We start from the raw sequence: 14,535 nt of genomic DNA on the forward strand, positions 1-14,535 counted from the left end.
TGCCAACTTTCAAATAGCTATTTATTTTAAATTCCAGCAACCTACAGCTCACATTAAGTTTGAGCTGCATAATGCTCTCTGTTTTATCAGAACAGATTGAATTCTTCAGCAGTGCATAACTCAAACTCACCAAGAGCTCTGTAGTACAGACATTAAAAAGAATAACTGTTATAAAGATATGTCAGCAGCAAGTCTGAATTAAAGGTGGGGAAAGTCAGAAACCACACTTAAGATCAATGGAGAGACTACCAGTGGCCCCCACTGATGAAAGACAGTATCACAGAATGTAAGCCATTTCAACTATTACAGTACTGCAATGAATCTATAAAAAGGTGTTTCCTCTTACCTTAACACCCTGTATAAGTCCATTCATAAGAAATGTGTGAGAAAAAAATGTTTCGTGTAAAACCTAGAGAAAAAAACAAACATTTTTTAAAATTTTTCTATAAGATACTGAGTACATTCTGCATGATTTCTTTCTAGCTTTGTCTTTTTAATTTGTGAAAGAACACCAAAAGGTCAACTTCAAAAATTCAATAAGATCTGAAGACCAAGAAAAACCTGACAGAATTTCCCAAACTAATCAGACCTACAAAACAAAAATCCACAGAACACTGCAAACAATGTGATGAAAACGAAAAGGTTTAGCTGACACTGGAGTAGCTGATTACAAAGAAAGATTAGGTTCCAAAGAAAGATTAGGTTCTTACCTCAATAAACTTCTTTTTTTTTAATGTGTGTAGTAGTCATGAACGCTAGGGTTATGCCCCTGAACCCGCAAGTTGATTGAAGAAAGGAAGTCACACATCTTTCAACTTTGCTTCCATGCCCCTTCAGTTTGTACCAAATCAGTTAAGAACTACTATAATAGGAAACATAAGAAGGGGTACAGGGAATCTCTCCAACAAACTTCTGTTCTGCTCTGTAGGAACTGACCAAGGGCTGCTCAACCATAGGACAGGAGGACAATTTCCAGGGTGATCCTCCTCTTCTAAGGGAAAGGACTCTCAGCCTGCAGCTTCAAATTAGACACAACCATAACATAATGATTCAATATTTGATTTTTTTTACATATATAATTCTTTATTAATTTTCAAATCAAGTACTAAGAGCAAAGGATATACAATCAATTAATGATCACGTGATGCAGTAGGCTGAGGCAGACATGTGCTGCCTGAGCTCCCGGGCCCCGAGTTGCCAATCACGCTGAAATTGCCTGAATCGCGCAAGAGCTCTCTGGCAAGTATTTTCTTATATACACAGCGCATAGACACATTTTTAACCCCGCTAGCGCTACAGCCTGGTATTGACCGCCTGTCCAAACAACTTTCAAGGCTGGAAAACATGATAGCTGACACCAATCGCTGCACTACAGAGTTAAAATCTCGTGTCTCCAAGCTGGATGATAATCAGGGGGCCCAAGATAAACCCTCCAGGCCCTGTGGGATCTTACTCAGGCCCAAGCTGTTCGGATTGAAGACCTGGAAAATCGTTCCAGCAGGTCCAATCTTCGCTTTCTGGGTATCCCGGAGACGGTGTCAGGGTCGGTGCTTTTATAGGCCATGGAAACGTGGCTTGCGGAGACCTTTCCCATGCGGGAAGGACTGGGCCCCATATGTCTGGAACGGGCGCATCGTTTGGGCAGGGAGCAGACACGAGAGGCGTGCCCGAGGATGGTCATTGCCAAACTTCTCAATTATAACCATAAAAGTTGAAATTCTTTGGAAATACAAGCAACTACGGGACTCTTTGAAATAAGAAGAATCAGAAGTGCAAATTTTTCAGGATTATTCTATGGCGTTGACCGAGAAAAGATAATTGTTTTACCTACTTTGCTCCACCTTGGTGGAAAAAAAGCTGTGGTTTATGTTTATTTATCCTGCCATTTTGCATATACATCATCAGGGCCATTGGCATACTTTTGACTCTTCGTTGGAAGTAACTAATTACTTGAACACTCATGTACTCGACGCCCAGGACTCCAATTGATTGAGCTTGATAACATAGCCTGTTGCTATTTCTTGCTGTTACTTAATCGCAGCATCAGTTGAAATGCAGCTTCATGGTTCCCTCATTCTGAGGGGACAACAGCAACCCAGATTTCTCTGCTGCATGTATTAATGGCTTTGGGCTATGCTAGTTATATTTAGTCATGATGGTAACAATACTGTACTTATTCTATTCTTGTTTAGGCAGTTTAGATAGTGCGCACTGTAAAGATTAATGAGTTAGTAGACTTATGGATGTTTTTTTACTGGAAATAGCGGGGACTCAGGGCGGCAACTCCTTGTGATCCTTCGCACCTTTAGAACCACCTTGGTGTGGGTCTATAGCTGTGATAGACTGGGAATGAGGGTTGGGGAAGAGGGAGGAAGGGAGTGGGGGTTGGGATTAGGTTCCTGGATATTACGGTGGCATGTGAACATCCTCTGGATAAATGGGCTATTGGGTCCGGATAGAAATGTTTGGGTGTCTATACATATACTATTAGGGGCTGAGATTGTGGACAGGGCCCCACCTTCCCTTATTGACGGGACCCTTGGATCCACTTTACCACTGGCCAGATCACTTACACTTTGGCTAGCCCCGATTCTATTTTTGCTTGTCGTGGGTTAGGCTGGGAACCCGGGATGGCTTGACATTCTTACAATTTGTTGTTGTTGTTTATCATGTCTTTCCCCACTCTCATTAGGATGACTACTACTTTGAGAATTATATCTTGGAATGTTTCAGGTATTACTTCCCCTATCAAAAGAACGAAAATTCTAAATCAGTTGAAACGTCATAAGGCTGATATAGTTTGCATGCAAGAGACCCGTTCGACTGCTTTGGAACATTCTAAATTGAAGAGATCCTGGGTGGGAGCAGTTTATGCAGCTTCTTTCCCCCAGAAACAAGCGGGGGTAGCGATATTAATTCGTAAATCTTTGCCCTATACAGCCCAAGTTGTTGACAGTGACCCACAGGGAAGATATTTGTTGCTTAAATTGACGGTGGGTACATACTCATTTTATATTTTCAAAATGTATGCTCCCAATATTTATGACCACTCCTTTTTTGAACGCATTACAGCCTTGTTGTTAGTGCGGGTGTCCGACCCAATGTTTCTATTCTAGAAAGAGTTCCATGGGCACGTGATCTATGTGTATAGTCCCTTCTGTAGTGTGTAGTAGATGCCATGGATCTACCATATCCAGTGAGCACAAAGATAGGGAATACCATGTGTCTGCACCCCCCCCCCCCGGGGCAGGCCATAGGGGGGGAGGGAATGCAGACACGTGGTATTCCCTATCTTTGTGCTACACTGGATATGGCAGATCCATGGCGTCTACTACACACCGTTTTTGGATGATCATTTTAAAACATACTTGACAACTAAATGGGAAGAGTTTTTAGAGTTCAATGGTCATCACCGTCATGATCCTGCTTTGTTCCGGAGTACGGCCAAGGTGGTCCTTAGAGGGGATTGTATAGCGTATATTATAGCCCAAAATAGATGCTTGTCCAAGGGAATAGTTCGCCTAGAACGGGAGTTAGCGGAAGCTAAAAGACAGTACACTCAACAACTCTCGAGAACTAATAAGGAGCATTTAATTTCAGTGGAGACTGCTCTGAATTCGTATATACATGAGAGGACATTCAAGATGCTGTTTTATCAGAGGTTCCAATACCATCATTATGGGAATCGCTCAGGAAAATTATTAGCACGTTTAACCAAACAGGCAAGGGGACAGCGCTTTGTGTCAGGTCTTAGAGACGGTAGAGGCCAGATACAGCATACTACTGCTCAGATAGCACAGATTTTCCGTGATTATTTTCAAGGAATTTATGGTCAGCGGGACTCGGGGGATCAACCTCTTATTCGGGATTATTTGGAAGATTCAGGCCTCCCTAAACTGTGGGATCGGGATGTGGAATCTTTAAACGAACCTATTACTGCCAAAGAATTGCAGCGGGCAATCCGGATTCAGCAAAATTACTCTGCTCTGGGACCAGATGGCTTTACAGCCGAATTCTATAAGCTGTTATCTATTCAGACTGATCCCTCTTTCAAGTATTATACTCAGGCCATAGATGGCGAGAGGTTCCCGGTAGGTGCCAACGAAGCCCTGATTACTTTGATTTTAAAGCCGGGGAAGGAGAGGGGTCGCCCCCGAGTCCTACCGTGTTTCCCCCATTATAGGACCTCCTCCTTTAGTAAGACACCCCCCTTTTTTTCCCCACCTGGGAAATATAAGGCCCCCTCCCCCCCGAAAATAAGGCACTATTTGGCAAGCATGTCTTTGCGATCCAGAGTACTGGTACAGTACCGTATGCGTGGTCACACAACTTCCTGCTTCCGCTGTCCAGGAAAACAAGCCCAGGAACAGCTTCTGTACACCGAGGCCCTGATTCTCCAAAAGTGCGTCCCGATTTTAGGCAGCTGTAGACGTCCTACAGCTGTCTAATCAGCCAATCGGGATGCACGTTTTTAATTAAAAAAATGCTCCCCAGGCAGGCCGCCCGGGAGAGGCGTCCTATACTAAACGCCGATTCTGTAACCGGCGTCTTTAGAGAATCGGGTTAAATTAGACGCGGCCGCTATACTTATGGCAGCAAGGGATCTCCCTGCTGCAATATGTATAGCGGCCGCGGTTGTTGCGGCCGCCTGTCCCATCACCGACAGGAGAATGCCTAACTCCTCATGTCGGAACCCCGAGCCCCCTCCCCCCCAAACTCGTAATCGCCGACAGGAGGATGCCCAACTCCTCCTGTCGGAACCCCGGACCCCCCTCTCCCCCCCAAACTCGTAATCGCCAACAGGAGGATGCCCAACTCCTCCTGTCGGAACCCCGGACCCCCTCCCCCCAAACTCGTAATCGCCGACAGGAGGATGCCCAACTCCTCCTGTCGGAACCCCGGAACCCCCTCCCCTCCAAACTCGTAATCGCCGACAGGAGGATGCCCAACTCCTCCTGCCGGAAAGCCCAATAACCCCCCGCCTCAACTAATCTCCCTCCCCAAACTAACCTTTCAATGTTGGTCAGCTGGACGGGTCTTGCTGCCGTCCAGCCGACGGGTCTGCCTCGTGGAAATGAGACGGCACGCCCCTACCCGGCCCATCCCCGCTAAATCTAAGGCTTGATTGGCCCAGGCTGTAGAAGCCTGGACCAATCAGGCCTTAGGCATAGCGGGTCCGCCCATCCCCACTAATCCTAAGGCCTGATTGGCCAAGGTGCCTAGCCTGGGCCAATCAGGCCTTAGATTTAGCGGGGATGGGCCGGGAAGGGGCGTGCCGTCTCATTTCCACGAGGCAGACCCGTCGGCTGGATGGCAGCAAGACCCGTCCAGCTGACCAACATTGAAAGGTTAGTTGGGGGAGGGAGATTAGTTGGGGCGGGGGGTCGTTGGGCTTTCCGGCAGGAGGAGTTGGGCATCCTCCTGTCGGCGATTACGAGTTTGGGGGAGGGTCCAGGGTTCCGACAGGAGGAGTTGGGCATCCTCCTGTCGGCGATTACGAATTTGGGGGGAGGGGGTTCCGGGGTTCCGACAGGAGGAGTTGGGCATCCTCCTGTCGGCGATTACGAGTTTGGGGGGGGAGGGGGGTCCGGGGTTCCGACAGGAGGAGTTGGGCATCCTCCTGTCGGCGATTACGAGTTTGGGGGGGAGGGAGCTCGGGGTTCCGACAGGAGGAGTTAGGCATTCTCCTGTCGGTGATGGGACAGGCGGCCGCAACAACCGCGGCCGCTATACATATTGCAGCAGGGAGATCCCTTGCTGCCATATGTATAGCGGCTGCGTCTAATTTAACCCGATTCTCTAAAGACGCCGGTTACAGAATCGGCATTTAGTATAGGACGCCTCTCCCGGGCGGCCTGCCTGGGGAGCATTTTTTTTTTTAAAACGTGCATCCCGATTGGCTGATTAGACAGCTGTAGAACGTCTACAGCTGCCTAAAATCGGGACGCACTTTTGGAGAATCAGGGCCTTAAATGTTTTTCTGGTTTGTGATACAGTTTTTTCTGGTTTGTGATACAGCTTTTCTGGTTTGTGATGACCTGTACCATATACAGGTAATAAATGTCTTTTTTTCAGCAATAAATGTGTACTGTATTCTTCTTCATGGAAAAATAAGACATCCCCCTGAAAATAAGACCTTGTGCATATTTTGGAGTTTTTAAAAATATAAGACAGTGTCATATATTCGGGGAAACAGGGTACCGACCCATCTCCCTCTTAAATGTAGACATTAAAATCCTGTCCAAAATACTAGCTGTTCGACTTGCCCTCTTCCTTCCCAACCTTATCACACCGGATCAAGTGGGCTTTGAGAGGTAGACAGGCAGTACATAATGTCCATAAGGCGATATTAACATTGGCACATACACAATCTCGAAATATACCTATGTTGTTGCACAGTTTAGATGCAGCACAAGCTTTTGATCAAGTGAATTGGACATACCTATTTGAGGTGCTTGATTATATGGGAATTACTGGCTGGGATTCGCAAGTACTGCGGACATTGTATATGTCTCCAATGGCACGTCTCATGGTTAATGATGTAATCACCGATCCCATTTTGATAGAAAGGGGCACTAGGCAGGGCTGTCCCCTGTCCCAACTACTTTTTTTGATTTATTTGGAACCCTTTCCTAGAACAGTGTCTCAGGATAGGGATATAATTGGGGTGGACTTTGCTGAACATTCCATTAAAGTTTTAGCCTTTGCAGATGATTTATTATTCACTTTAACTCGTCCTAATCATTCTATTCCCCATTTACTACAATCCCTAGACAAATTCCGATTCTATTTGGGATTTTCCCTTAATTATCGAAAATCTATAGCCTTGGCTAGCCCGACTGCATTGCAGCAGTCCTGGGAGGGAGAATTTCCTTTTTCTTGGGCTTTTGCTTCCATTAAATATTTGGGGGTTTGGATTCCTAGAGATATTATGTCTCTTTATAAAAGCAATATCTTCTCCATTGTTGCATGATGCTTTACAAAGGCTACAAATTTGGTCGACATTTCCCTTCTCAGTGATGGGATGTATCGCATTATACAACATGGTACTTTTCCCCAAATGGTTGTATCTATTTCAGGTACTCCCCTTGCTACTATCACATACCCACAATATTCAACTTACCAGGGGCTTACAATGTTTTTTTATGGGGGGGGGGAACAAACGTCCGCGTGTGACACTTCCTCGAATGTGTCTGCCTAGGGAGAGGGGTGGATATGGATTGCTGAATATTCACTGGTATGCCTTGGCATGCCAGATGAGACATTAATGATTGGTTTAGAGGTACTTCTTATTTCACAGCCACTTCACTAGAATTATCATTGTTGGCTCCTTATCACATTAATTATTTGTTGCATGTCTCGGACCCGACTCTCCACCCAGTGGTGGCACATTACCCTATTTTTGCCCCTGTTCGGCGGACATGGCAGTGGCTTTGTAAATCTGCCAAGCTCTCCTCTGAGATTTCTATGTATCTGCCCATTCAGGGCAATTGTTCATTTCTGCCTGGACTATAACATGTTTCTTTTAAACGATGGGCCGAGAACAGATTACAATATTTATTTCAATTGTTTTCAGATGATGGACAATTGGCCTCCTTTGCCACTCTGTGTCATACGTTTGACTTGCCAGCCACAGATGTTTTTGCATATTATCAGGTACGGCATTATGTCCATTCTTTATCAGCTAGATATTTAACAGAGGACAGCCGCGAAGCACTTTCGGAACTTTTCAGTCTTTCAACTCAGCAAATGATACCCCTTCGATTTCACCTACTGAGCCTCCGGGATTGTCAACCAGGGCCTAATTTGGACATTTTGGCATTCTCCTGGGCAGAAGATCTGCATTGCTGCTCAGTGACTGCCCAACAAGTGCAACAAGTTCTAAAAAACATCAGGAAGGCGTTTTCCAACGTTCTCCACTGGAAATTACAATTTAAGATTGTACTGCGACTTCACATCTCCCCCGAGCAAGCAGCTCGGATGGGGATTACTCCTAACCATAATTGCCCAAAGTGTGCTCAGGCCCACGCTTGTTTGGGACATATGCTTTGGACATGTCCCCGCATTCTACAGTTTTGGCATGGTCTTGGACATTATACTACATCTCTCTGGGGAAGGCGATGGTCTCCCACGCCAAGAGCACTCTTCGGATATTATACTATCACAACGCCGAAACCTAAAGGGATGACAGCCTTTGTGACTAGTGTTGCTCATGGGCAAAAAAGCGATATTGGCCAACTGGCTGTCTCAGGACCCTCCATACTATAGCCAATGGAGATCCTTGATGATCGTCCACGTCTCTTTGGAGCGGAGACAGGTTGGGATCTTGACCGAGGCCCAGGTCGTTGCTTTTGTCAGATTTGGAAACACTTCTGGATGGACCTTACTCCTCATGGTCACGGTAGATTACTGAACTTATGAGGATGAACACATGCTAACTGAGTTGTTGTTGTTGGACTTTAATCCTAGACATGGGGGGAGGTGGGGTAGGAGGGGATTGGTTTGTGCACATATGAAAGAATTTGGTTCATGTTTGTGACTGCTTTTCATGCACTTTCTTGAAACTTTAATAAAAAATATTTCAACATACACTCAATTAATACATCAAACAGCACTTGCATTCCAACAGATAATAATACAAAGTGCATACCCTCCCCCCTCCCCCCCCCCGAGGGTGCTGAAGGAACTTAGGAAAGTTCTGGTAGCTCTGCTGAATGACCTTTCCAATGAGTCTCTAGAGTCAGGAGTGGTACTGGAGGACTGGAGAAGGGCAGATGTGGTCCCTTCTCCACAAAAGTGGAAATAAGGAATAAGTAGGAAATTACAGGCCGGTAAGTCTGACTTTTGTGGTAAGCAAATTAATGGAAACGCTTTTAAAACAGAGAATGGTCAAGTTTCTGGAATCCTGTGGATTACAGGACTGGAGGCAACATGGATTCACTAGAGGTAGGCCTTGTCAGACAAATCTGATCAATTTCTTTGACTAGGTGACCAGAGAATTGGATAGAGGATGTACGCTAGATGTAATGCATTTAGATTTTAGCAAAGCCTTTAACAAGTGTTCTACACAGACATCTAATAAATAAACTGTCTCACTTCCGGCTCACCACACAATTGTTTCCCACGTACTCACCTTTATAGGACCCCCCAGAGACCTCTGAAGATGACTTTTTGTCGAAACGCGGACCGTGTTGGGTCCTGTATCCCTAGCGGACTAGGTCCTTTAAGGCTCTTATGTGGATGATTTACTTTTATGTGGATGGAATTATTTTATGTGGATGATTTTAGTGTACCTTTGGAACTTTGATACTTTCAAATAAAGTCCATTTGGGAACATCGTCACTCCAGAGTTTTTTTGGTTTTCTCTGGATTTTTTTCTTTGTGGATATTTTGGGGTCAATTCCTTTTGTTTTTTGCATATTACATTATATTACATTACTGACTTCTATTCTGCCTGTACCTTGCAGTTCAAGGCGGATTACATCAAAAGATGACTGGACATTTCCAGGAAAAATTACAATTTAAGGAGTTGGTTACATAGTAGAGTCGAGGAGGGATTTAAAGATAGGTAGAAGAATAAGGATTACGTTTCAGAGAAGTTACGTAGTGGATGCTGGAAGCTTTGATGAGTTATAGGGGAATATACTGTCCTAGCAACCTGCAAGGAATGCTCTGTAACTAAGTAATGTCAGGATGTGATGGAGAAAATGCAGTCTGAAGCTTAGAGCCACTCATAAGAGAGCACAGTGAAGCCGATGTCTGTGCAGCTTCCAGCCTTAATTCCCACAGGGAATCCATTAACTCCAGCAATGCTGTTGGCTTGAACAGGCAGCATATCGACAGGTTCTCCCCTTGATCAAGGGCCACCACCATCTCTTGACAAGCGGCCTCTGCTTGAGACGCCAAATCTCCTAAAAACAAAGATTCACTCTGGGAGGCCAGATTCTCTAGCACAGCCACAGGTGCAAACAGACCCCAACTTAATAAGTTTTCCACAAGACTCACAAAATCAGGGGTAACGCCCTGCGTAGGAAGCCCAGAGGATCCCTTCATGGACTCACCTTGTTTTCTCTTGGACTCTCCAACATCCATTCATTTGTGCCTCACCAAATTGCTCTCCAAGGGCTCCGGAAAAGATTTCTTCTCTGACAAACAAGCTCCCTGTGATTCCTCAGCCCTAAAGATACCAGAGGGGGCTAACTAAACACAAAGCCCCTGCCCTCCCCTCACATGTGCCACGGCATGTGGCACATGGACACCCCTCAGCCGACCATCCAGTGCAACCAGGCATGATAAACAGGGGTAGAAAGGTCTGAGGCATCCATAATAAATTATTTTAATTAAAATTGAAGTGTTTGAGTCAGATAAAGACTTTTTGAACAAAATCAAGACCTCCAAGATGGCCACCATAGCAGCATTTTGGTGTTAAGAAATGGCCCAGGAAAGCTAAAGCAAGTTACAAAAAATTCAGGGAAGGGGGTTTTGGAGGTGGGGGACCCTATATCTAGCCCCAGAAACCACCAAACCTGCAATTTGGAGACACCTCTCCTGAATTCCCCATAAGCTTTCATGGCTTTTACTCACTGTGCTGTGTTGTACTGGTGCTATAGCCTGCTTCAGCTCTCACTGCAACTGGATAGGGGAGAAGACCTTTACCTCAAACAAGTAGATCCTCAGTCCCTTTAATCTTTGGGCTGCCAATTGGACCAACACCAGACTGAAACCTGACTCCCATCGATCTGTGTGCTGCTACATGGGGAAGAAAAACGTAGCTAGCATCCATCAAAACCCTCCCAGACTATCACGGGGCCAAAAGCCTGCACTCAAGCACCTGATAAATCAAGGGTGAGCTTTGCTCCCAAGGGAATGATCCCTAAGCTCCTTAACCGTTAGTGCAGGCTAGCTAGATAGGTTCCTTTATGGTTGCCCTGCCAGAAGCAGACAGCTGGCAGAGGCTGTGCATCCTCTCCCAGGTAGAGCTGCTGCAGGGCCACTGGATACTTCTTGAGCACTGCAAACCTCAAAATCAGATTTTTAAAAACCCTGAAAATAATAAAAGCTTCTCAGAACAGATCAGAAAGACACCTTCCAGTCTGCATGCAGAAGGAAAATCTTAAGATAGTACAGTCCATCAAGGAAGGAGGCGGAGCTAAAGACAAATTGTATGATTCCTGCTGCAACAGCATGTGATTGGGGGAAATAAACCTACTCGTCAGGAATCAAATGCCCTTTGTACACATAAAACTAAAAGTTGACATCTGGTTGATAGATGTATTTACTTTCTGTAATTTTAAACAACTGTTTTGCCTTACTTTTCAGAAGAAACTACTTAATCATTCTCTGTTTTATATTTATTAATATATTATTGATAATTCAATGCTTGTAGTCATGTTATATGATCCTTTTAATTAGTTATATAAACTCAGCAGAATCCCAAGTGTTAACAGTCATAATATTTTTCTTTTCAATATTAACTATATATATTGCTCAATTTTAAAATCACATGTGAAATACTGTATTTTTTTTATTTTTTTTTTACTACATGTATAGTTTCATGGTATTTTTTGTTTGCGTTTCAGAATAACTTTGACCCCCAAGGCAGGTGGTTTTTCCGTCAAAACCTGGCCCCATGTTGTAGAAAAATTATATACATGTTGCCATCACCACAATGCGTTGTAGGGGTGTTTCCTTATTTGCACCTGAAGGTTAGGCCTCTCTGACATCATCAAGCCTGAACCATTGTCTGCAAGAAATCTTTCCAGCCTGAACCTAGCAAGAAGAGAAAGAACACATCTTTGAGGTTTCTGCCTGATGCATTCTGGATATGTACCAGAATTGTATTCTAGTCAAGGACATCCAGTTATGCCTATGTGATCTTTCCATGTGAATCTTGGGGGAGGCATATTCCTATGCTGTGCTTATCTATCGAAAGGCGCCTGTGTCTCCTAGCCTGTATGAGACTTTACACAGAAAGGCTATTCATCTAAGTTCTGTTTCTGGATTGGTCCGAGGAAGTCATCTGACGAGATCCAAGTGAAAAGGTGCTAATTATAATTAGTCTGTGTTAAGTTGTGGGTGAACTCACATCTCATCACAGGTGTTCTCCACGCACCTGTCTTTTATAATAATTAAGACCTGAACAGTTACCTCGTGTGACTCTGTCTGAGAGAGTGAATCGCATAGAACTTCATGGTAGTGCGGTATATAAACTGTTATTATTAATCGGACCTTAAACAGATCTGAATTCCATCACATCAAGGAAATCTTGCTGCCAACCTAAATTATAGCTGCACCAGTAGCTGATGAACTCTTGTTCCTGAAACCAAAGGATTTCTATATCTGCTAAGCTCAGGAGAAACGTCTTCCATTTCACCTAATTTTGTGCCACGGACTAATTGGATGGTGAGATAAGGAACTTACTATCTTATCAGCTGGGGTTAGATAAGTGCATCCGATTGTGATATAGGATAAGGCTTGTAAAGCTACTTTTGGTGATAACTGTAATAGATTGCTGCTAATCAAGGATTGTTATTATAAGGAATTGTTTAGTGTGTAAGAGTTAGTTTTACTTAGTTATCTAGCAAGTGTGTTGTGATAATTATGTACTGAGTTTCATATATGTAATCATATTTTGTGAACAATCTAATATAATAAAATGCTAGGCCGCGCATGCGCACTCAAAAGTCGTGTTTCCTGATCCGTCGCGGACATGAGAGTGCGCATGCGTGGCCCCGGCTCTCACTGTGCATACGGCTTTCAAATTTAAAAAAAAGTTACACATCTGCGGCGGCCTTCCTCACCCTCGGCTCTCACTGCATGGTACCGGCTCCTCTCTCGAACTGCACCAGGATTGAGAGAGGAGCTGCAGCGGCGGCTTTCAACTAAAAAAAATAAAAAAATACACAGCTGGGGGTCGCCGCTCTAACCCGGCTCTCACGGTGCGGCTGAGTGCTGGCGGCCGGCAAACCCTAATTGCGGCAGCGGCTTTCAACTACAAAAAAAATAAAAAATACAACAGCTGAGGGTAGCAGCTCTCACCCGGCTCTCACGATCTCTCACAAGCTCCCAGCGCTGCTTTCAACTCCTGCTGCATGCGGCTCACACCGAGCCATTACCATAAAATCTTCAGCTGCGAGCGGCGGCTTGCCGCATGCGCCCTGACCTCCAAACCCCCCTGCCAGCATGTATTTTTCCTCCTCCTCCTTCTCGCCTGCTCACAGCGTTTAACTGAAAAGCGCTGCGCTGTGCTGCCACTGGCCTCACAATCTTCTCTCCACTGCGGCCCGTCCTCTCACAACTTCCTGTTTCCGCTAGGGTTGGCCGCAGTGTAGAGAAGACACCGAGGCCAGCAACAGCGCGGTGCAGTGCTTTTCTGTGAGGCAAGTAGATTTCTGTGGGTCATATGCAAAGGGGGAGCAGGAAAGGAATGCTGCTGGATGGGGGGAGGGTAAAGGAAGGGAACAGGGGGAGCAGGCAAGGGGTGGGTGCACAGGGAAGGGGGGTATGCTGCTGCTGCACAGGGAAGTGGGGGGGGAATGCTGCTGTTACACAGGGAAAGGGGGAATGCTGCTGCTGTACAGGGAAGTGTGGGGGAATGCTGCTGTACAGCGAAGGGGGAATGCTGTTGCTGCTACACAGAGAAGGGGGGAATGCTGCTGTTGCTGCACAGGGAAGTGGGGGAGGGGGGAAAGGGAAAGGGGGCCAGGGAGCAATCTTGGTTTTCTTTGGGGGGAGACAAAAGGGGGCCATGGAGAGAGACAGAAAGATAGGCAGGCAGCGCACGAGAATGAAAAACAGACACACAGAAAGACAGCAGGCAGGAAGAGAGACAGAAAGAAAGAAACACAGACAGACAAAGGGGGCCAGGGAGAGAGAGAGACAGAAAGAAAGACAGACAGTGGGAGGGAGAGAGACGAAGAAAGAGACAGGGGCAGGGAGAGACACAGAAAGAAAGAAAGACAGATAGACATATTCTAGCACATAGAAACATAGAAAGATGACGGCAGATAAGGGCTATAGCCCATCAAGTCTGCCCACACTATTTACCCACCCTCTTAAGTCTTCTGACCCCCGTTAATGTAACGGGCTTAATGACTAGTATTTAGATATTGTTGTTGGCTTGTGAATTATATTTTTCTATTTTCATAATAAAAGTATTTCTTATTAGCCTTGATCTGGTCGTATAAATAGGCAAGATAGCTGAATCTGGATGAGATATTATGGTCTTCCCTAGAAACTAACCGGCACGTATTTGTTTATGTAACTGATTAGTGGACCGTAAATCTTTCTACAATGTGCACATCAAACTCACATTTTTAATGTATTTATTGATTCAAATTTCAGAGTTTTTTTAGATTCTTGATTCTGCTATATGCTATTCTAGGGCTCCTTTTACAAAACCACAGTAGAGGTTTCTACCATGGGCCGGCAAGGTAAATGCTCCGATTCTCATAGGAATTCACCGGCCCATGGTAAAAACCTCTACCACTGCTTTTTAAAAGCTGGTGTTTATTACATTCTTTTAAACCATGTCTG

General features: G+C 45.1%; 1 protein-coding gene across 1 annotated transcript in view; it reads right to left on the minus strand.

Annotated features, from left to right (window-relative positions):
• Positions 1-14,535, minus strand: part of LOC117352249 (hippocampus abundant transcript-like protein 1) — a 102,445-nt gene that overhangs the window by 74,960 nt on the left and 12,950 nt on the right. The window contains exon 3 of the mRNA XM_033928591.1: positions 347-409. Within this exon, the coding sequence (XP_033784482.1) occupies positions 347-409 (63 nt within the window). The remainder of the gene's footprint in view (positions 1-346; positions 410-14,535) is intronic.

Source organism: Geotrypetes seraphini, chromosome 1, assembly GCF_902459505.1.
Source record: "Geotrypetes seraphini chromosome 1, aGeoSer1.1, whole genome shotgun sequence".
NCBI lineage: Eukaryota > Metazoa > Chordata > Amphibia > Gymnophiona > Dermophiidae > Geotrypetes > Geotrypetes seraphini.